Raw genomic sequence first — 23818 nt, forward strand, 5'->3', positions numbered from 1 at the left:
ATTCTCCTCTAAACCTTTTCTCTCCCCTGAGGTGTGACACAGGGGTTGTCACCTTGCCTCACTCTTTTTAATGTTTATGTTTCCAGCCTGGCCCCTATGATTAGTTTTTTCGTTTTTTATTTAACCTTATATGCGGATGACACTCAAATTGTGGTATCTCTGCTGGCAGGCCAGGAATCAGAGAGGGGTAAGATGTTCCACAACTTCATGAGTTCATTCAATAGGTAGATGGCAAAGAATTGTTTGAAATTAAATTCAAGCAAAACGGGGATCATAATTTTTGGTAATAATGCCAACTTCTGGGAACCTGGGTGGTGCCTGGAGGAATTAGCCACTCTCCCTAAAACAGTGTGAAAAGAAAATATTCTGGGAGTAATTGTAGATAACAAGCTAACTTTTAAAGATCAGATAAATGCATTTACCTCAGCTACTTTCTAGTCTCTTAGAATGATTAGGAAAATAATGCCTCTCATGCCCCAGGATAGCCAACAAATAGTGGTACCCTCCCTTATTTTATCCAAATTGGATTATTGCAATGGCCTATATCTGAACATCCAAAATTAACATATGAAGAAATTGAAGTTGCAGCAAATTTTGCTGCAGCAAGGCTGCTTACTGGTATTTCTAAATTCACCTCAATATCAAAAGAAATCAGAAAGCTTCACTTGCTGCCAGTAAGGTAATGGGTGAGGTTTGAATCCCTTTGTACTGCCTTCAAACCTCTTCAGGGAGTAGGACCAGAGCACCAGAGACATTGTTTTAGTTGGTATGTCCCAAGGAGAGCTCTCTGTTCATGAGGAGCAAAGATGATGACAGTACCTCCCTCTAAAAAAGTCAATTGGGGCTGTAGAAGCTTTGTCAACTGTAAATCTAGGGCCTGGTATGATATCCCATTCCATATTACAGCCTCCCTCGACCTGATGTCATTTAGAAGAGCATTGAAAACATGGCTCTTTAGTAATTAGAGACTGCCTGCCTTCCTGTGATTCGACTGTTTAAGTTTAGCGTCAGGAGAACTATTGTGCTTTACAGATGCAAATAACACAACATAAAATAATAGAAGATCACTACGCAAAGGATAGAATTAAAAAAACCACTCAACAGTCAAAAGAAGCACAATGAATGAAAACGTAACCAACTGAGAGCAAACACATGGCACTGACACAAATTGAAACTGGAGTTTGGTTTGAAAACAAATGTAGGGTAAAATGGGTCTCAAACAAAGAATTGTGCAATACAATATTAAGATTCAAGTGACACAAATGTACAAAATATTGTTGAAGCTTCACACAAATGGGCAAGCTTTACAAAAAATGTCAATTTGTCTTCCCAAGAAAAATGGTGCAAAAAGGAAACATAAACAGTGTTATGTCTGCAGTCAGGCATTGAGTATCTAGAAAGTCCCCTATGAATACGTATTCATTGCTACAGGAAGAGGCCGCAAAAATACTAATGATTCTAATCCAGTCATTTTTAGACATGTGAAACTCGACATTGATATTTATTTTCTGGCTGACAACTCCATGGCCGTTGCAAAGTATGGCCGTTGCAAGGTATGTCATATAATATATACATCCATGTCAGAGAAAACTAAAAAGAGACGAACTATGGAATTAATTTCTTCAGAGAAAACTTTGACCAAAAAGCTCCACAGCTATTGCATATGCATGGTATCACATAGTGAGTGCACGGCATATGAGGCTTATGATTGCCTACTTAGAAGCTCACTTTAGGTGAAGTCAAAAACAATTGTCAGGCTACCACGTGGCCCAGGAGGCAGGCATGCATATGAACTAAAGTCATTCAAAGACATTGAACTAAGGTCAGTATTAGATCCAGAAAATATGGATATTGTAAATTTACACATGATTGATACTTATTACCTGCAAACAATTCGGTTAATAGAAGACAAATGTCTCTAAAAGGTTCAGTACAACATTTATCAAAGATGAGTTGTGCCAAATGCAGATACAGGAAAGTACTATATATTAAGTTGTGAAAACAGTTTGGTAAGAAACTCAAAGCCAAACTTAATTAACTATTGTTGTTTAAGCTAGGAATCCATGAAGAAGAAATAATTCTACTTCATGGCTTAATTACAGCTGTTCAACCCATTGAGAAAAGGTCTGTTAGAGAAGTATGATTCACGTGAGACAGCAATTCAGAATGCAAAAAGGAAATTCAGAAAATCTTGTTTTCAGAACAATTTCAAAATGATAGACCAGGAACTCGAAGATTAAGCCAGAGTGGCAGAAAAAAGATCTCCAAAGACACTTCAAAAGCAAGTGAAACGTCCTGTATAGACATAAATGATTGACTTGGAGAACTAATCATCCAAAATGAGGCACAAATTGCATTGAAAGATTACCATTTCAAACAAAAGTTGTCTTCTAGAATAGTTATGCACTTATATAGGCCCAAGATATGTGATCCACTTGTAAGAGATTACATGAGCAAGCAATGAACTAAACTGGTGTGTTTGATGCCAACTCTGCAACAATGTGCCACTTTTAAAAGTGCCATGCTATTGTGTAAAAAATAAGAAATCATCCAAATACTGCCTATTGATCAACTAAAGCATCAAGGCATGAACTTCCCAGTAGAACTAAAGGCACCAAAAGAGAGTTGACAAACTAAAAAATGCAGTGTCACAGTCTGCAGTACTCAGAATGGTATTCTGATTATGCACCAATTGCAGATTAATTCTGCAAAGAAATTTAAATGTTGAAACAGGACTAGCAAATAGTGCAATGATGAGCTTTGTAGTGAAATTCAATACCAGCCCAAGAAAGAAAGACATAGAATACAGCCTAGTACAATCTGATAAAGTAAAAGAGCCCTAAAAGCTTTTGAAATGCAATGTAAAATGCCTACTTTTGAAAACTAGCTTTGTGCATTGTAAGCAGTTTTCCACATGCCTGACTTCTGCAGTTCCTGTCCACAAATAACAAGAACTGTGTTTAGGTATTGCAATAGTAGCTATTGGAAGCAAGGTTTTCAAGGAGGGTATGAACCATATTGCTTTATCTACTGTAAAGACACTCTCTGGATTATACCTACTTGACTTTGATTAAAACAAAGTTATTGCAGATTCGAGCTGCCTAGGGAATAATCCAGATTAAGAACACTGTGTACTCCACTTCTTACTCAATATGATATTACTGAGAGAAGAAGGCTGAAGCACTTCTGCGTGCAGTGGATGTGCTGCTGGCGTGCGGAAGGCATGCCAAAGGCAAGCCCATCTGTGCTCGTCCGTGCTTGGACTGCGCTCAGCACCAGCCCCCCTGCATCTCTCAAGCCAGAAATTCTATCCACCATTAGGTACTCCAGTGCCGAATTAGATGCTCTGAACACTGGAGGCAAGGACATTGCTAATATGTGCATGAGTCTCTATGAGGCTCCGAATTCAACCTCATTTATCTGCCTTCCCAAGATTGAATATCGGCCAATCAAGCCTGATAGGCCTCACAAACCATTAAATAACATTATACCATAAAACTAACACTTTGCAATGCATACTTCTAAATGCCAGATCGTTGGTAAAACACTGCACGGAATGTGCTGAGTTAATGGAGATTTATAAAATAAAATTGGGTTTTGCTACCGAATCCTAATAACTTTCAAGCCATTTTACGGCTTCCCCTGGCAGCAAAACTGGTGGGAAAAGCCATGAATGCTCAGCTTAGTTGCTTTTTACAAGAACATCATAGATTAAATTCAGAAATCAGGGAAGCACTGGACATGGGAGGGAACACAGCATTAATTATGCTGGATCTCTTGGCAGCCATCGATAAGGTCCATCATGATCTTATGATGGACCATTGGCTTGCGGTATTCAGGGCAAGTCTGGAAGGAAAATTGCACTCCTTTTTGACTGATAGAATTCAAACAGTGGCCTTGGATGAATTCTCCTCTAAACCTTTTCTCTCCCCTGAGGTGTGACACAGGGGTTGTCACTTTGCCTCACCCTTTTTAATGTTTATGTTTCCAGCCTGGCCCCTATGATTATTTTTTTCATTTTTTATTTAACCTTATATGCGGATGACACACAAATTGTGGTATCTCTGCTGGCAGGCCAGGAATCAGAGAGGGGTAAGATGTTCCACAACTTCATGAGTTCATTCAATAGGTAGATGGCAAAGAATTGTTTGAAACTAAATTCAAGCAAAACGGAGATCATAATTTTTGGTAATAATGCCAACTTCTGGGAACCTGGGTGGTGCCTGGAGGAATTAGCAACTCTCCCTAAACCAGTGTGCAAAGAAAATAATCTAGGAGTAATTGTAGATAACAAGCTAACTTTTAAAGATCAGATAAATGCATTTACCTCAGCTACTTTCTAGTCTCTTAGAATGATTAGGAAAATAATGCCTCTCATGCCCCAGGATAGCCAACAAATAGTGGTACCCTCCCTTATTTTATCCAAATTGGATTATTGCAATGGCCTATATCTGAACATCCAAAATTAAAATATGAAGAAATTGCAGTTGCAGCAAATTTTGCTGCAGCAAGGCTGCTTACTGGTATTTCTAACTTCACCTCAATATCAAAAGAAATCAGAAAGCTTCACTTTCTGCCAGTAAGGGAATGGGTGAGGTTTAAATCCCTTTGTACTGCCTTCAAAGCTCTTCAGGGAGTAGGACCAGAGCACCAGAGACATTGTTTTAGTTGGTATGTCCCAAGGAGAGCTCTCTGTTCATGAGGAGCAAAGACGATGACAGTACCTCCCTCTAAAAAAGTCAATTGGGACTGTAGAAGCTTTGTCAACTGTAAATCTAGGGCCTGGTATGATATCCCATTCCATATTAGAGCCTCCCTCGACCTGATGTCATTTAGAAGAGCATTGAAAACATGGCTCTTCAGTAATTAGAGACTGCCTGCCTTCCTGTGATTCGACTGTTTAAGTTTAGCGTCAGGAGAACCATTGTGCTTTACAGATGCAAATAACACAACATAAAATAATAGAAGATCACTACGCAAAGGATAGAATAAAAAAAAAACTCTCAACAGTCAAAAGAAGCACAATGAATGAAAACGTAACCAACTGAGAGCAAACACATGGCACTGACGCAAATTGAAACTGGAGTTTGGTTTGAAAACAAATGTAGGGTAAAATGTTATATGAAAGGGAGAGTAGTTTCAAGTTTTGAGTACAGTCTTCTCATTAAAGCTGGATAGTGTCCGACTATATATTTTTATGCATACACCAGGGGATAAGAGCCATGCCCCTGATCACTTACACTTTGTAAACTGTTTTTAATGTGACTAGATCGTCGTTGCACTTTTTCTCACAATGTGGGGAAAGGAGAGTAATAGGAGTTGTTATTTGAGAGTCATTAAGGAATACTGTGTGACCACAACATGGGTGTTTATAGAAGTATTTTATATATCAATCTCTCTAGGTTACTAAACCACACTACTGAAGACTTGTACCATAGTGCTTACATGTGGTAGATAGCTAATAGCCCCACCACTGAGTGTACATAGATTCACTGTTCACAGATTAGGTCCTGAAGTATTGCCATGGATTGATATAACTACAAGGCAAGAAACATGTTGACCTTAAGAGATGAGCATAGCTCTAACTGAGCCTTGACATCAGGGAAGCTGCCACTCTTTATGCTTTTACTGAGGTGGATAACCAGCCAGAATAAAAGTGTTATTTGGATTATCCTACCTATTTTAACACACTCACCCACTTTACTGTATCTACACATCACGGGCCACACACCCCACTTCATCATATGGCAAGGAACAAAAGATCTTCAATAAAGAGCCCCTTTACGGGTTCCCGTTGGGTACTGCAGTGCCGACCCAACGAGGAGCAGGCCCAGATGATGAAGTATGGCACCTAGCTTGCTGGGTGTGTGAAGATCCTAGTTCCGAAAGAGCAGGATCCCCTCCCAATCCTTCTCCTATATCAGGTTCCACCTTAACTATCACTACCAATGATAGTGGTTGGTCCTCTGACTTTTATTGATTAGGCACCGCTCTTTGAGGAACAGCATACCATTAGCTAGTAGGATCTGACAGGGCACTTATGCTGGACCTTGGAAAAAAGCCCCACAGTCCCCCCTCTTGTTAAACATGTTGGAGATATCCACATTTTTAGACTTCTGTGGCAATTGCAAGATTTATGCAGCTATATAAGGGGCAGCTAATGTAAAAGGGGATGATAGAAAGTTTTCATGTGCCAATAAGATCAGTGCTGTGTAATGAATATGGATGGAACATGGCAGCCTGTTAACAAGTTAAACCCAGAGCAGGATACCAAGATTTCCTGCAGATCCAACAGGAGGGAATTGATGGGGCTAAAGTTGAGAGGGAGTTAATACATTTAGCACAGTTTCATAGATCTGCCCAATACTTCACAAAAGGTTGTCATGTTCAGCTTGCTCTTTATATTTTTTGTTTCTTGCAAATTTGTGAAGAGGGGGGATAACTAAGAGGGTCAGCAAAGTGTTCATTTGTTGATAATATTTGCACTGTTTAATTATTCTGTATGAACATTTCTATTCAATCTAAGCACAGTGAGAGATTTCAGATTGCAATGATATCCCAAATTTAAATGAGAAGCTTCAAAAATATTTGTTTTGTTAATACTTTTGATGCCATATTGCATATCTGCATCCACTTTTGATAGACATGGAGCATTTTAACATTCATTTGATTGTTGAATTTCATACAGTGCAAATGAGAGGCATGGATACAAGTGGCGCAAAATGAGTTAATTTGTAATAACACTGGTACCATTTGACATATACAAAATTATTTAGGAAATTCCATTTTTAATTTTTAATTGGTATATCTACTTAAGCTCAGTGAAGAAATCCGTGTTTCATGCAAATCCAACATGGGTTGAAAAGTTCAATGGGAAGTCAAAAAATATTTGATTTTCTAATAATCTTGGTACTACTTGACAGGTTTGCACAAAAGTTGAGATATACAAATTTGAATTTAACTTGCAAGTTGCACGTGCAACTGGTGGTTGGCTGCCTGTGTCAAACTACTGTTTCAAATAACTGAATACTACATGCAGCAGTAGTTATCTAAAAGGTGGGTTTGCACAGGGCCTGATTCAGTCTAGGGGCCTTGCACTCAATGGCCATTGTACACAACTGAAGTCTATGCAGAACAGGGAGATGCTGTAACATTATACAGATATATAATCACTCATCATCACACAAAGCACACTTACCATTGACATGCAGACATGTAAAAGGCATTTTACCTTTCCATCTAAAAGAATCACAGTTAGTATGAGGATATTGTGAGTCATGTTTGTAACCATTTATCTCATGTTTAGAACATTTGAAATTCACTTAGAAACACAAAGTTAAAGCTGAGTTCTCATTATGAAATTAAAATGAAAACAGACGAAATCCTCTTGTTATGGCTAGCTCAGTAAACCATGGCTCTCACAAGAGCAATGCAACCTATAAACCACTCACAAATGTAATGCTTACAAACTCTTTTATACTGAAAATAAGTATATCAAAGTGACAGCTTTAAACCAGCAACTAAATTAACTTAAATATCAAATATTGTGTGGCTAATACATGTCTATTCATAATGCAGATGGAATGTATTGATGGACTATTGTTATACCACTCCGTCTGGATTTCCTAATGAAGAACTTAGGTATGATCTGTTCTTAAGGTACGTGCTGTATTTAACCAGTCAATTGCAAATGCTCAGCGAGCCTGTTTTTCAGGGAAGATTAGATCAGCGAGTGAGAGATGTATGGGGCATATGACATGTGCATGAAATTTAGAAGTGTAACCAATTGATAGCTGCCATTAAAGCTAAAGATCATCCAAGGATCCATTCAGCTAGGATACTATATAAAGCCACCTAGTCTCAGGCAAAAAGAGACTTGGATAACAATAGATGGTTAGAGCTTAAACTAGCTTGCTCTGCTAAGGACCCAGCATGGGTCTGGTCTTTTGTGAAGTGGTGTAATGGTGGGAATCTGGCGTCCACCTCAGATTTTATCACCCCTGAAGTGAGGGTAGATCAGTTTACACTTTTGTATTCAGTGGTAGATGAGCCTTGTGTTCTGCTTGAGATGTGTCCCTTGGTCCAGGGAAAGCAATTATTTGATCTAGCCGATGTATCAGCACCCTTAGTTTCAGTCACTGGTGGCAGTACACCTGGCCCAGATAGTATTTCCGTTGACCAGTTCCTTCAGGATAAAGAAAACTGGACACACTATATCTTGTCTTTGGCAAATACCTTAGCCTGTGGCTCTCAGATTCCGGACTCATGTCGGGTGGGGGAAGGGAGAAGGGGGGCGAACTAGTCCCTTTATTGAAAAAAGGTAACAAATCCCTGTGGCAATTACAGGCCAATAAGCCAAATTGCTTCTGTTCAAAGAATTTTTGTGCACCTTGCATTGGCTAAATATCAGATGTGGATAGCTGAAAATGATATTCTCTCACCCCTGCAGGCAGGCTTCCATGTGCGAGTAAGCACCATTGACCAAGCTTTTCATTTTTTACTTTCATACTTGCTGACTGTAGTCATAGGCAAGGCATGTATGCTGATTTTGTTGACCTTAAGTCCTCCTTCAATTTAGTTCCTCGTAATAAGCTCTGGCTGGTCTTATACAGCATTGGTTTTCCTCATGAACTGCTAATTCTGATAATTCGATTACATGATGATAACTTTGCCCAGGTCCGCTGGTGCTTTCAAGGTGGACTAACCAACCATATCCCCATTGGCAGAGGGGTTCTCAAAGGGTGCGTGTTGGCTCCTACACTGTTGTTATTATTCATAAATGGTATCATCCAGTTCCTTTGCTGTTTACCTACTGATGCTCCATCACTTGTAGGCTCAAAAATATCTAGTTTAATGTTTGCAGAAGATACAGTCCTAATGTCGGAATTCCCTAGTGGATTACAGTGTGCGTTGTTTCATTTTGAGGATTTCTGTTGTGAGTGAGGCCTTGTAATACATTTTGAAAAGACAAAGTTTATGTTATTTGAACAGCATAAATCCTTTCAGGGTAGGATCTGGCTGGGGACAAGCCCTGAGAAAGAACTGAGGTCTTTAGTTACTTGGGCATTTCAATGGCTTCAACCATGTGCTGGAATCCTCGAATTGAATTAGTGGCCTTTAAACACCATCAAATCTCAGGGGTACTACTAAAGTAATTCAACGGTTCTTTTACAAAGCCCATTAGCCCAGTTCTACAAATATATGACTTTAAGGTTCTGGGCTCAGTTCTCTATGGCTGAGAATTATGCCCCATAATTCTTTCTAATAAATGTTCCCTTACATGACCCGAAAACAAATTCTTGAGGAATGTGATGCACCATCCTAAAAGTATGACCTCAAAGGTTCTAATGCTAGACTTAGGAAGATACTCGGTCACTGAAAAGTTAGACCCTATCCATTACTCTATTGGCATAGGCTGCGTCGACCCCAGTGCTGGCCCACTATGCCATTGCCTTGCGGGACATAAGGGATGCTACTCGTTCACTAAAAATAGACTGGCTCCAAAACGTCAAAAAAATATTGAGTCATATTGGAATGAAAGATCTTTGAGAAAACCCCAATAATGCCTCCACACTTTCAGTAGATAAATTGAGAGCATTATTGGATAGCAGTTTCCCTAGATGAGATAAGCACAGTGGAAAGCATATCCTTGATGGGGAGATTCCTAGAATTTTAAAATGTTGCTCCTCCCTGGGAACATATTGTGACATTATATCTATTCCTTTTGATAGGAAATTATATTTTAAATTTAGATGTGGATCTCTTACTCTAATAGCATTTACAAATAAATGACTCTCAAGCTCATATGATCAGTGCCCTTCCTGTCTTATTTGCAGAGCAACTGCCTCCCATGTTTGTTTGTCTTCCCTGTATATGTAGCCCCTTGCAAGAAATCACTGAACCATTCATGCACGTCTCTGGGGATCAGAAATAGCTCAAATGCTCTGAGAAGCCTGTTGACCGAGTCCCGTCGATTTTTTACTTGCTCTGTGGCCAAATATTTTGGCTGGATGTGGGCTTTAAGGCATAAGAAATTATAGAAATAACTTCCAAGTGTACCCAACAATTCTAGTGCAACTTTATAGTTAGTGTCCTTTGGACCAGTTCAGCTGTTTTATTCAAATAATTATGATAGTCCTCTGTTAACCATTTTACAGTACTTTATTATCAAATAGACTTTTAATACTAACATTCCCTTTCTTATGGCATGCTTTACTGTTTGTGATAGTAAAAGTACAATGATCCTTTTTTATATTGGTCCATGTATTTTGTGATGCTAAGGCTCTCATTCTATGGCTGCTTTTATGCTATGTAGATTTTAATCACTTTTTTATAAATGTTTTAGACCTGGTTCTCTGGCTCTAAAGCAGCTCTGCTGACCTGGTTCTCTCCCTCTAAAGCAGCTCTGCTGACCTGGTTCTCTGCCTCTAGAGCAGATCTGTTTACCTGGTTCTCTGGCTCTAAAGCAGCTGACCTGGTTCTCTTGCTCTAAAGCAGCTCTACTGACCTGGTTCTGTGGCTCTAAAGCAGCTCTGCTGACCTGGTTCTCTGAATCTAGAGCAGCTCTGCTGACCTGGTTCTCTGGTTCTAAAGCAGCTCTGTTGACCTGGTTCTCTCCCTCTAAACCAGCTCTGCTGACCTGATTCTCTGCCCCTAGAGCAGCTCTGCTGACCTGGTTCTATGGCTCTAAAGCAGCTCTGCTGACCTTGTTCTCTGGCTCTAGAGCATCTTGTTGGGACGTCATGCTTTCCCTAGCTCACTTTGGAATGAAGAATGTACTAATATAGAATGCCCGAACTTGCCGTTCTGTGAGTTCTATAACAGACGGTTACTGCTGTGGGAAGCTGATGAGGGTTGACGAATAAACAACATACTCCAACATCTTTCTATTCCTGTTTCATTTGTACTTCCACAAATTTGGCGACGCTTCCACACATCTCTGCTGACCTGCTTCTCTGCCTCTAGAGCAGCTCTGCTGACCTGGTTCTCTGGCTCTAAAGCAGCTCTACTGACCTTGTTCTATGGCTCTAAAGCAGCTCTGCTGACCTGGTTCTCTGGCTCTAGAGCAGCTCTGCTGACCTGGTTCTCTGGCTCTAAAGCAGTTCTGTTGACCTGGTTCTCTCCCTCTAAACCAGCTCTGCTGACCTGGTTCTCTGCCTCTAGAGCAGCTCTACTGACCTGGTTTTATGGCTCTAAAGCAGCTCTGCTGACCTGGTTCTCTGGCTCTAGATAAGCTCTGCTGACCTGGTTCTCTGGCTCTAAAGCAGCTCTGCTGACCTGGTTCTCTCCCTCTAAAGCAGCTCTGCTGACCTGGTTCTCTGCCTCTAGAGCAGATCTGTTGACCTGGTTCTCTGGCTCTAAAGCAGCTCTGCTGACCTGGTTCTATGGCTCTAAAGCAACTCTGCTGACCTGGTTCTCTGTCTCTAGAGCAGCTCTGCTAACCTGGTTCTCTCCCTCTAAAGAACTCTGATGACCTGGTTCTCTGGCTCTAAAGCAGTTCTGCTGACCTGGTTCTCTGCCTCTAGAGCAGCTCTGCTGACCTGGTTCTATGGCTCTAAAGCAGCTCTGCTGAGCTGGTTATTTGGCTCTAGAGCAGCTCTGCTGACCTGGTTCACTGACTCTAAAGCAGTTCTGCTGACCTGGTTCTCGCCCTCTAAAACAGCTCTGCTGACCCGGTTTCTCTGGCTCTAGAGCAACTCTGCTGACCTGGTTCTCTGGCTCTGGAGCAGCTCTGCTAACCTGGGTCTCTGTCATGGCGCGCCTATAATGTAGGGTGCATGGGGGATGAATGCAGCACTACACCTCCCAGAATGCCTGCCACAGAGTTTGTGTTTGTCCTACCTCGCTTTCCAGGCCTCCCTATCTAACCACCTCCCTCCCAGTACACGGGGCTCGTCACCAGATGACTCCGACCGTTGAAGGATCTCGACAAGCCCGTTGGACGTCTCCCGCTGTCCTGGAAACTTGCAAACTGAGGAAACCCTGGAAGTAGAGCCGAGACTTGCCGGAGAAATGCATCGAAACGTGCCCACAGGATCACCGTCAGATGGGTTTAGCCGCAGGAGCTGAAACCCGTAACCCGCCATCCACTGCTCTTACGTAGGGGGCATATGAGCACCAAAGAGTGACCCCGGGCAGCCGCCCGTTCTCATGCCGCCGGCGCGCGTGCATCCCCCTTTCTTTGCCAGCATTACCGAGGAGCCGGTACAGGCTCTTATGTGAACGGCCATTCGGCCGCTGCCTTGATCGTACGAGTGCATAGGAGCGCTAATGACTCTATTTTAGGAGAGCCGTTGAGAGGCTCTCACATTGTATTACTACTATAGCGGTTGGCCACACACACGCGCAGAAGCGCTTATTGTTTTTTCATTTGCATCACAGCGGAGAGCTGGTGAGAAGCTCAGACACGGAAAAACACAGTTACGTGGCAGTTGGCTTCACACGTGCGCATAGGAGCGCTATTTCTATTGTCCCTTACTCCCCTAGGAGCCGCTGAAAGGCTCGGATGTTAGAACTCTGACACGCACTACATGGTTGGGATTTTCTCGGCGTCAACGTGCAGGAGCATGCGCCGCATATACTGGTCTGGCAAACGCGAGTTGGTGGTTACCCCAATAGAGGAAGACCGCTACTTCGAGGCCCTTGACGTTCCTGAAGGGGAGATAAGTACCTCACTCCTTGGCAGGATTTCCTGCTTCCTTCTTATTAATTTCTATGTCTGATGACTCCTGAATGCTTGGGGCAGATATACAGCGTAAGTGTGTTCCTTCATGCTACACTGTATTACACCGCTGTGGGAGGGAAAGGGGCCACACTAATAGTCTGTTGTGTGTGTCTTTTCTGCAGGAACGAAGGACGGCTGAGGGAGTGAATATTCCAACTCCCGGGCGTCTTCCCAAGATCCCTACTGCCTCCTCTTTATTGTTTCGTTTATCCCTTTTTTCCCTTTCCCCCCTCTCTGTGGTCTTCGCTGTAGAGGTAAAATATATCGTTACTCACAGGAGGGCCACACAAAAAAGGGAAAGGGTTGCTTACGTCCAGCATCGCTCCTGCTGCACCCGGCTTAAGGTTAGTACCTACTCTCTGCTGTGACAGTCTCTGGTTCTAGAGCAGCTCTGCTAACCTGCGTCTTAGGCTCAAGAGCAGCTCTGCTGACCTGGTTCTCTGGCTCTACAATGGCTCTGCTGACCTGGTTTCTCTGGCTCTACAGCAGCTCTGCTGACCTGGTTCTATGCGCTCACGATGCACGCACAAGACTTCGCGAAAATATATTTAAAAATAATATGTTTATTATAAGTACAAATATGTTATTTTTATGAATATCTTAGATTATCTCTTGCCCTAATATGTATATTAAAGACACAAACATATCATTTTGGAACATAAAATTTTTTTGTGGGAGTCGCGCACCCAGCACGACCCAGCATGTATATGACGTCACGCGGGACCTGCCACCACGCAGGCATCTTGTACCGTAATGCGCATGTGTTGTGAATGCGTGGGAGCAGGAGTTGCGGACTGGTCACATACCAATCGCGCACATCACGTAATATTAAATGTATATGATGTAACTGAAAAACACGCAGCCGTCGCACACCGTACTCAGATCCTTCACAACTTTTCCAAAATGGGGGCTAGAATCCACGCACCCACCGTGATGTGTGCGCTTTGAGTGTGCGACTCCGAAAAAAAATTGGAATTTTTTTTTTTTAAAGAAAATTATATAAATATATTAAAATAAAAACTGAAAACAAAAAAAATAATCAATATTTCAGTTTGAATGTTTTTAATTTTTTTTTTGCATTTTTCAGAAAAATATATACTGTTATTTAATGAATAAAATATTTATAAATAAACATTTAAAAAACTGTAGAAAATCAGTACAAATAAATAGGTATAACTACTATCACACTTAAAAATTAGCATTTAAAAAGCCTTTGAAATTCACTGAAAAAAACCATAGGTTTCAGAGGCATTATAGTTAGAAATTAGCATTTAAAAAAGCTTTGAAATTTACTGAAAAAACCATAGGTTTCAGAGATGTTATAGTTAGCTGGCCATTTCACTCGTACAAAACCATAGAAATTCCTCCGTTATAGTTAGTTCTGCTTACTATAACTCGTGCGCCCGTAATGTACTGCTGATGATGTCACATATTGCATCAATCTTGACATGGTCAGTGACATCACTGATGACATCTCAAATGACATCACTGATGACATCATCCACATACGTGGCGGTTGGCTACACACGTGCGCATAGGAGCGCTATTTCTGTTGTCCCTTACTCCCCTAGGAGCAGCTGAAAGGCTCAGATGTTAGAACTCTGACACGCACTACATGGTTGGGAATTTCTCAGCGTCAACGTGCAGGAGCATGCGCCGCATATACTGCTCTGGCAAACGTGAGTTGGTGGTTACTATAACACCCCTGAAACCTACGTTTTTTTTCTTTGAATTTCTGAGGTTTTTTAAATGCTAATTTATAACTATAACGTCTCTGAAACCTATGATTTTTTCAGTGAATATATATATATATATATATATATTATCTACTGGCGGTCGCCAGTAGATAGTTATAGCTAGGACCGTGTTTCCATAGGAAATCCGCAACATTCTATTTGGAATAACTTTGGCGCCGATTGACGAATCCTCACGAAATTTTAAAAATAGGTGGGTCGCTCCACTCCGCTCCTTCCCTGAAAGTCTCGGGGGGATTCGTCAAGCGGGGGCTGAGAAAAAGGGGGGGTCCCAAAACGCGTTTTCCCCATGCATTTTTCCATAGGACCTTTAGTCCAAGCTACAGCCCGAACGGCTGAACAGAATTACTTGAAATTTAGCAGAGAGGTAGTCCTCAGTTCAGGGATGTGCCTTTTGCAGGTCTGGTGTAAATCTGTTCATTAGTTCCTGAGAAAATTGCAGTTAAAAGCATATATATATCTATAGGCGCGCACCGTGCGCGTACGGTAAGCCTACCGTACGCGCACAGTGACGTGCGCGAGCGCAATTCTGATTGGTTGTTAGATGTCAGTAAACATTCGAATCGGTCGAAATCAGGAAGTGTCGGCCGCCATTTTGTCTCTCGCAGTCTGAGGCAATGAAAAACAAAGGGGGAAAACGTGAGAAGGGGGCAGGATGGACAGGTCCTGACCCCCTAGCCTTTGTTAGGGGGTCACTGAAGGACCCCCAAGGGTAAAAAAATAAATATTTTTTTTTGCGAAAAATCGCGGGGTGCGCGCACCGTACGCGCACGGCACGAACAACGCATCGTGGGCGCTTGGTGCGCAAAGCGCACCAAGCGCCCACAGTGCGCGCACAGTGCGCACGGTGAAAAAACTTTTAAAAAAAACCATAACTTAGCATTTAAAAAAACGTACAAATTCACTGAAAAAACCATAGGTTTCACACATGTTATAGTTAGGAATTAGCATTTAAAAAACCTTGCAAATTCACTTAAAAAACCATAGGTTTCACACATGTTATAGTTAGCTGGACATTTCACTCGTGAAAAACCATTGAAATTCCCCCGTTATAGTTAGTGCAGGCAACTATAACTCACGCGACCGCAATCCTCTGCTGATGATGTCAGATATTACATCACTGTATTTAGACACTTATTTACCCATGTCTTCTTCCATTAATTTTTAGCTATACATATATTACAAATATTTTTTTTTCAGAAAGACACATATGTCATCAGTGATGTAATATCTGACATCATCAGCAGAGGATTGCGGTCGCGTGAGTTATAGTTGCCTGCACTAACTATAACGGGGGAATTTCAATGGTTTTTCACGAGTGAAATGTCCAGCTAACTATAACATGTGTGAAACCTATGGTTTTTTAAGTGAATATATATATACATACATTACCTACTGGCGGTCGCCAGTAGGTAGTTATAGTTAGGACCCCTTTTCCATAGGAAAACCTCAACATTCTATTTTGAATAACTTTGGCGCCGGTCGAGGAATCCTCGCGAATTTCTCAAAATAGGTGGGGCGCTACGCTCCGCTCCTACCCTGAAAGTCTTGGGGGGATTCGTCAAGCGGGGGCTGAGATAAAAGGGGGGTCCCAAAACGCGTTTTTCCCATGCATTTTTCCATAGGACCTTTAGAACGAGCTACAGCCCGAACGGCTGAACAGAATTACTAGAAATTTGGCAGAGAGGTAGTCCCTAGGTCAAGGAAGTGCCTTTTGTAGGTTTGGTGTAAATCTGTTCAGTAGATTCTGAGAAAATAGCCTTTAAATCAATATATATATCTGAGCCCGCTTACGGTACGCTTACCGTACGCTTACCGTAAGCGTACGGTGGCGTGCGCGAGCGCGATTCTGATTGGCTCTTAGATCTTAGTAAACATTCGAATCGGCCGAAACCAGGAAGCGGCGTCCGCCATTTTGTCTCTCGCACTGAGTGTTATTTATCAAACATGATGGCCAAAAACATGTTACGGGGCTGTTTTGACAACTCCCTCCCACATAATCATGTTGAGGGAGTCCCCAAACATCCCCCAAGAGCAAAAACGGTTTTATTTTTTTTTTCGGCAATTTCGCCGAGTACGCTTACCGTACGCTTACCGTAAGCGTACGGTATAAAAATAAAAAATAAAAAAACACTATCCACACTTACCCCACCCCCTGTGCTTTTGGTGGCCGCAGGCCACCAAATGTCCGGTGCTTATGAATTGCGAAAAAAAACTTAATTTTGGCAACATGAAATTATAAAATCGAAATAAAAAAAACACTATCCACATTGACCCCCCCCCCCCCTGTGCTTTTGGTGGCCGAAGGCCACCAAATGTAGAGGGCTTATTAAAGTTGATAAAAAACGTGCACGGAACGAACTGCGTTAAGTGGGCGCGCACGCCTCGAATGGCGTAAAGTAACTTAGCATTTAAAAAACCGTACAAATTCACTGAAAAAACCATAGGTTTCACACACGTTATAGTTAGGAATTAGCATTTAGAAAACCTTGCAAATTCACTGAAAAAACCATAGGTTTCACACATGTTATAGTTAGCGGAAATCTTACTGATAAAAAACCAGTGAAATTGCCCCGTTATAGTTAGTGCTGGCAACTATAACTCACGCGACCGCAATCTTCTGCTGATGACATATGTGTCTTTATGAAAAAAAAATATTTGTAATATATGTATAGCTAAAAATGTATGGAAGAAGACATGGGCAAATAAGTGTCTAAATACAGTATTAGCATCAGCAGAAGATTGCGGTCGCGTGAGTTATAGTTGCCAGCACTAACTATAACGGGGCAATTTCACTGGTTTTTTATCAGTAAAATTTCCGCTAACTATAACATGTGTGAAACCTATGGTTTTTTCAGTGAATATATATATATATTTGTTGTTATTTTTTCACTGAAAAAACCATAGGTTTCAGTCACGTTATAGATAAAAATTAACATTTAAAAAACCTTTAAACTTCACTGAAAAAGCATAGGTTTCAGGGACGTTATAGTTAGTTGGACATTTCACTCATTCAAAACCAGTGAAATTCAGTGTTTATAGTTAGTTCTGCTACCTAGAACTTGTGCCCCTGCATTGCACTGCTGATGACGTCACATATTACATCATTCATGACATGGTCAGTGACATCACTGATGACATCACTGATGGCGTCTCAAATGACATCACTGATGACATCACTGATGACATCATCCAGTGACTGTATGTTTCTGTAAAGTTTACATATATTTTATATATATGCCAAGGTGTATTGAAGAATGAGTGGGTGTTTCAATGTATCATTTATTAAGTGTGAGACTGTCTGTATAAGTGAGTGATTAAACGTGTCTTAGTGAATGCATGGGTTAGTGACTAAACTGTTTAAACGTCTGTATCAGTCTGAGTATCTGTATTGGTGCCTGAGTGTCTGTGTGGGTGGGTGGGGGGTGCATGATTCTATGCATGGATGTGTGAGTGGGTGATTCACTGGGATTATGGGTTCAAGAGTGCATCTGTGAGGGGCTGTATGGGTGGGTGAGTGTATGTATGGCTGTGTTGGTGAGTGAATGGATGTCTTAGCGGTACATGTGTGAGTATCAACATATGTGAAAGGTAGTATATGTGAGTGTTGGAGTATATAAATGACTATGTGAGAGTGAGTGATTGCAAGAGTGGCTGTATGGATGAGTGTGTGCTTGTATCAGTGACTGTATAAGAAAGTAAGTATTTGTTAGTAAATGTTTGAATAAGTGAGGTGGTGTGTGTATAACTGTATAGGTGAGTAAATGAGAGTGTGATTGATTCTTTGCATAACTGACTAGGTGTGTGAGTAACTCTATGGGTGAGTGGTGGTATGTGAGTGTCTCTATAGGTGTATAAGTGCATATGATAGTGCAGTATTGATGAGTGACTGCATGCATGAGTGACTGTATAGGTGAATAAGTGGATGTCTGTGTAGACCTAGGAATCAGTGAGTTGGTATGTAGTAACTGGTATTGGTGTGTGTATAGTTTCAAAAATAGCAGTCTGTATTTTAGAGTGGGTGTATCAGAGGTTATATTAGGTTGTGAGGAGGTGCATCTGATTTTCACATGGATGATGTCATCAGTGATGTCATTTGAGATGTCATCAGTGATGTCATCAGTGATGTCACTGACATGTCATGAATGATGTAATATGTGACGTCATCAGCAGTGCATTGTGGGGACGCAAGTTATAGTTAGCTAACTATAACGGCTGAATTTCACTGGTTTTGTATGCTAAAATGTCCGCCTAACTATAACGTCCCTGAAACCTATGTTTTTTCAGTGAATTTCAAAGGTTTTTTAAATGTTAATTTCTAACTATAACATGCCTAAATTCTATGTTTTTTTTGTGAGGGGTAGTATGGGTGAGTGAATGTTCATTTGGCTATGTTTTTTTCAGTGAATTTATAAGGTTTTTTTAATGCTAATTTCTAACTATGCCTACAGAGGTAGGAAAAGTGCAGAAAGAAGAAGAAAGGCACAGAAAGGAGTCAGAGAAAGAAAGAAAGAGGCAAACAGAAGTCCAGAAAGACAAAGAAAGGTGCAGAAAGAAGCAAAATATATGCAGAAAGAACCAACAGAGGTGCAGAAAGAGGCCTTGTTGCAAAGTAATCCTGTGCCCCCAACTTTTTGCTAACAGTTACTGGTGGTAACTGACTGACTAACCAGGCCTATAGCCAGTGCTATGCTAAAAAACACTTAGAATACAGTGAAAACACCTACATACACTAGGGTACACTATGGGTTGGGGTACCCCTGTGATTGGCATGCCCTCCCCTGTAAGGCCCTAGTATATAATAGGGCAGGAGATTAAAACTACCTCTAAGTCAGAGGTGCAGAAACATGCTACTTTAGCTAGTGAAAATAGAATAATTAATGGACAGAATGCAGAACAATGTCATACATTCACCCCAGTACAGAGATCTGGGCCTAAATCCATTGTTTTGACATGGCTTGGCAGTTCAGGCTGGACTGTTCCCATGAGGCACAGGGTCAGACTTATTTGCATATGGCCATGTCTGAACTGGGGTGGTGGAGTGAGCTAAAGAATGATGATGGATTAAACCCAGATCAGTTGACTGGGGGTGAGTGTTTGATTTGCTCAAGCGCTCCGTCCATCATCCCCCTTTGGTATCACTTTAACTAGTAGTTGCATTTGCAGAGTGGTAGAGAAAGGGTGCTGGGCCTCCGACCAGCGCTCAAGAATTCCGCTGTGTAGGACTTACAGGAGATACCAGGAGGGCTTTTTGGCCCCCAAAGTCCCTCATGAGTAAAATGGACTTCATCCCCTATCCTGTAGTCTGCCAGGAGGCACATTTGCAGAGTGGTGGAGGAAGGGGGCATGGCCTCAGAAGATGTCTTAGCAATCCTACTGTGTGGGACTTACTGGAGGTAACACGAGGGGTACTTGGACCCCATGGACATCCTTGGGGGCCAACTACCTCTCCTATTACCTGTAGTAAGTACCACACAACAGGATTGCTAAGTTCTCATAACAGGCCACGACCCCTTTGCCCACCACTCCGCAAATGCACTCCCTGGCGCACTCTTGGATGGAGATTTAAGTCCCCTTCACTGCTGGGGTCCTTTGGGGCCAACTAGCCTACCTCTTCCCTCCAGTAGTCCCCACACAGTGGGATTGCTGAGAGGTGGACAGAGGCCCACCCCCTTTCTCCACCACTCTCCTGGCATGCTCTTGGTTGGGGAAGAAGTCCCCTTTCCTCATGAGGGTCCCTCGGAGTCAGCTAGACCTCCTGTTATCTCCAGTAAGCCCCAAATACTGATGGCATCATCCACTTAATCTCTGACGCACCTACTCACACCCTAATATAACCCTTCATTCACCCACTCTAAAATACAGACTACCATTCTCGAAACCATAGATACACCAATACCATTTAGTACAGACCCACTCACTGATTCATATGTCGACACACACATCCACTCACTCACCCAGACAGTCACTCATCATCACAGCTACTAATATATGCACTCATACACCCATACAGACATTCACACATCACCACTCACCCATAGAGTTACTCACACACCTAGTCAGTCACCCAAAGAGTCAATCACAATGCCATTTACTCACCTATACAGTTTTACACACACCAACTCACTTATTCACAGATACTAACACATATTTACTCTCTTATACACTCACTGACACACGCAATCACTCATTCTTACATCTACTCTCACAATCACTCACTTTCACATACAGTCACTTATATATTCCAACACTCACATATACTGCCATTCACATATGCAGTTACTCACACATATACCACTGAGACATCCATTCACTCACCAACACAGCCATATGCACACTCACTCACCCATACTACCCCTCACAGACACACTCATGAACCCATACACCCAGTGAATCACCCACTCACAATCCATGTCAGTAGTCACACAACACACAGACACTCAGGCACCTATACAGGTACCCAGACAACCAATCAATAACCCATATAGACACTCATGTACCTATTCACCAACCCATGCATCCACATTCACACCAACTGGCAGACTGATACAGAGAATCACACAGATTAGTTACTCACCCATACATTCACCCAGACACGTATAATCACTCACTTTGATGGTCAGGCACACACTGACTGAATCATCATATATATATCACATTCTTAAACTTTTTAGAAAAACACTCACAGTCACTGGACGATGTCATAAGTGATATTGTCAGTGATGTCAGTTGAGATGTCATCAGTGATGTCATCAGTGATGTCACTGACCATGTTATGAGTGATGTAATATGTGACGTCATCAGCAGTGCATTGCAGGGGTGTGAGTTATAGTTATCTCAGCTAACTATAACGGCTGGTTTCGTACGAGTAAAATGTCAGACTAACTATAACGTGCCTGAAACCGGTGGATTTTTCAGTGAATATCTAAGGTTTTTAAATGCTAATTTCTAACTATCATGTCCCAGAAACCTGTGTTTTTTTCAGCGAATTTTATATATATATATATATATGTATTCAATCTCCTCTCACTCTTACAAGGAAGGAATCAGCACTCAGGTTGTAGTTTGGAAGTATTTAATCAGCAAAGGACCCGATCCACTCGTTTCGGCTCGCCCAAACCTTGATAAAGACGTCATTGTAGCTTCCTTATTTAAAAGTACAAATGCCTCCAGTTGCCAACATTAACAAAGGATTACATATTACTTTAACCCAAAAAGCTGGCTGCCATATTGGCCTGGTCACGATGTGAAAATTCAGGAATTGATACACAAAAGAAAACAAGTCTTAATATGCACACAATGTCATTTCAGCATATCTTGCCCCGTGACTGCCTTACCTGTATGTTCATCAACGTGACTTGTTCATAATAAACATACTTAGGATTGCAAACATCAAAATAAACAATGGACTACACATTACTTTAATGTGAAAGGCTATCGGCCTTATTGATCTGGACATGTTGTGTATTATAGTGGTTCTTACAAGAAAGAAAAAATATCAAGCATTGGCATAGCCAATAGGTCTCGCCTTTGGGACCTTATAAGTGTTTAGCCATGCATCAGTTGATGTTGTTGCACCAAGGATATTGTGCTGGATAACTAAACACTTACAAGGTGTCGAAGGCGAGACCTATTGGCTATGCCAATGCTTGTTGAAACTCAGGAGAAGCAACATTGTCGTGGTGTAACTAGGGCTTTAAGAGGAAGCTTTTTCAATTTATATTATACAAGTCATAGTTGCTGCTTATTTATCTTATGCAACTAACAACCATTGACAACCAATAGTCCTGACTTGTAGGTGCCATGTTACTTGTTGTATCATATATATCTGGATGCAATGACAGAAACAGCAAAATACCAGTCAGGCGGCACACTATGCTAAGCACAAACTTTTAGCTTACGTGTTTTTAAGCCACACCCTTAATTATATTGACCACACCCCTTTGTGAGACTCCCCAGTTTTTTCATCACGCTTAAAGCCCTGACTGTAACTGGAAGTCGCTGTAACCCATGTGTCCTGCTACTGTTATAAAGCACTCTGATGCCTTCGGGCCATGTCCACGCTAAATTAAATTGCAAAAAAAAAAAAAAAGAAAAAAAAAGTCTAAAGCACCTCATTTGCACCTTCTTGCAAGTGGATGTTTTCTAAACATTAATTTGCAGTACAAGTGTTTTCTCTCACCCTCGCAGATGTTCTCCCTCTCTCCTCACTGCCCCTCCCACCCCCTCTGAGATGGGAAGCATGGCCTGTGTGTATTGGTTGTACTCAGGCGCGACAAGGGAGTCCCGTGGAGGGAGGGTGATGAGGAGGGAGGATGCAAGACAGATGATGTTAAGTAGCTGGGTCACTGAAGACAGAATGTGAAACCGCTTAACACATAACTGGCAACTGTTTGTAAAACTGTATTCTTTGTAATGAAACCTGTTTTAATGTAAAGCGCTCCAACACCTTTGGGTGACGTCCGCGCGGTGTATATATAAATAAATAAAGCACATTGCAGAACTTTACCTCGTATGAATGGCACCATCTAAAAAGAGATGGGCATGTTTGGGAGGCATGTCGTAGTAGGAAGGGAGGGTCAAAATGCATCTGAGTCTCAAGCAGGTATGGCAGAAACGTTTCCTGAGCAGGCCGCAGTGATGCGGTTTCCAGTTATCTCCCTGGCGGAATTGGAGGAGCCTCGAGTGTGGATCGACAGAGGAGGCTTCGGTGACATTTATCGGAGCCAAAAATGGGGGTTGCATGTGGCGTTGAAGGTTATGCGAGGAAGCAGTATGAGAGGAAGTACCATCCCTAGTGGTAAATAACACAGAGTAGGCTTGGTCACGGTTATGTGACTGGACCTGTGACTTGAAAAACGCATGGTGCTAACTCAACATGCTAACACCCAAAGCGGTCATGCCGGAAAAGTAACTTCCCGATTCTGACGTAAATACAAGTGATTCACTCAAAACAAGGGTGCGATGAGGGCTTCTGGATAACCTGATTTTAGACCTTCTGTGTACGACAAAAGACTTGCCTCACTCACTAAAACATACTTTTGCCTTGTTTTAGCAGAAGGAGCCTTCTAGAAGGGTGGTGTAGGAAAGTGAGGCATAGGCTTGGAAGGGGGGAGCTGAGATACACAAGTTCTGTCTGTTCGAACTTCAGTGGGTCTAAGCCTCGCTTGCGCACATGCAGGGCTATATTTTTTAATACCACGTTTGCAGAAATTACGGCAGTGTTCACAAAGAAACACCCACATTTTAACATTTTGCAACACATTGTGTGAAAAAAGTGTCAGCAAAAGTGAAAGCATTTCCCTTGCAGGGGCGAGCAGTGCCAGGAGCGATAATTGCT

At 41.8% G+C, this 23818-nt stretch overlaps 1 protein-coding gene across 1 annotated transcript in view; it reads left to right on the forward strand.

The window, feature by feature from the left end:
* Window positions 1-23818, forward strand: part of ZPLD1 (zona pellucida like domain containing 1) — a 2463358-nt gene that overhangs the window by 1722035 nt on the left and 717505 nt on the right. Inside the window, exon 6 of the mRNA XM_085623784.1 lies at window positions 7579-7659. Within this exon, the coding sequence (XP_085479910.1) occupies window positions 7579-7659 (81 nt within the window). The remainder of the gene's footprint in view (window positions 1-7578; window positions 7660-23818) is intronic.

The sequence above is a fragment of the Triturus cristatus genome, chromosome 8 (genome assembly GCF_964204655.1).
Source record: "Triturus cristatus chromosome 8, aTriCri1.1, whole genome shotgun sequence".
Lineage (NCBI taxonomy): Eukaryota > Metazoa > Chordata > Amphibia > Caudata > Salamandridae > Triturus > Triturus cristatus.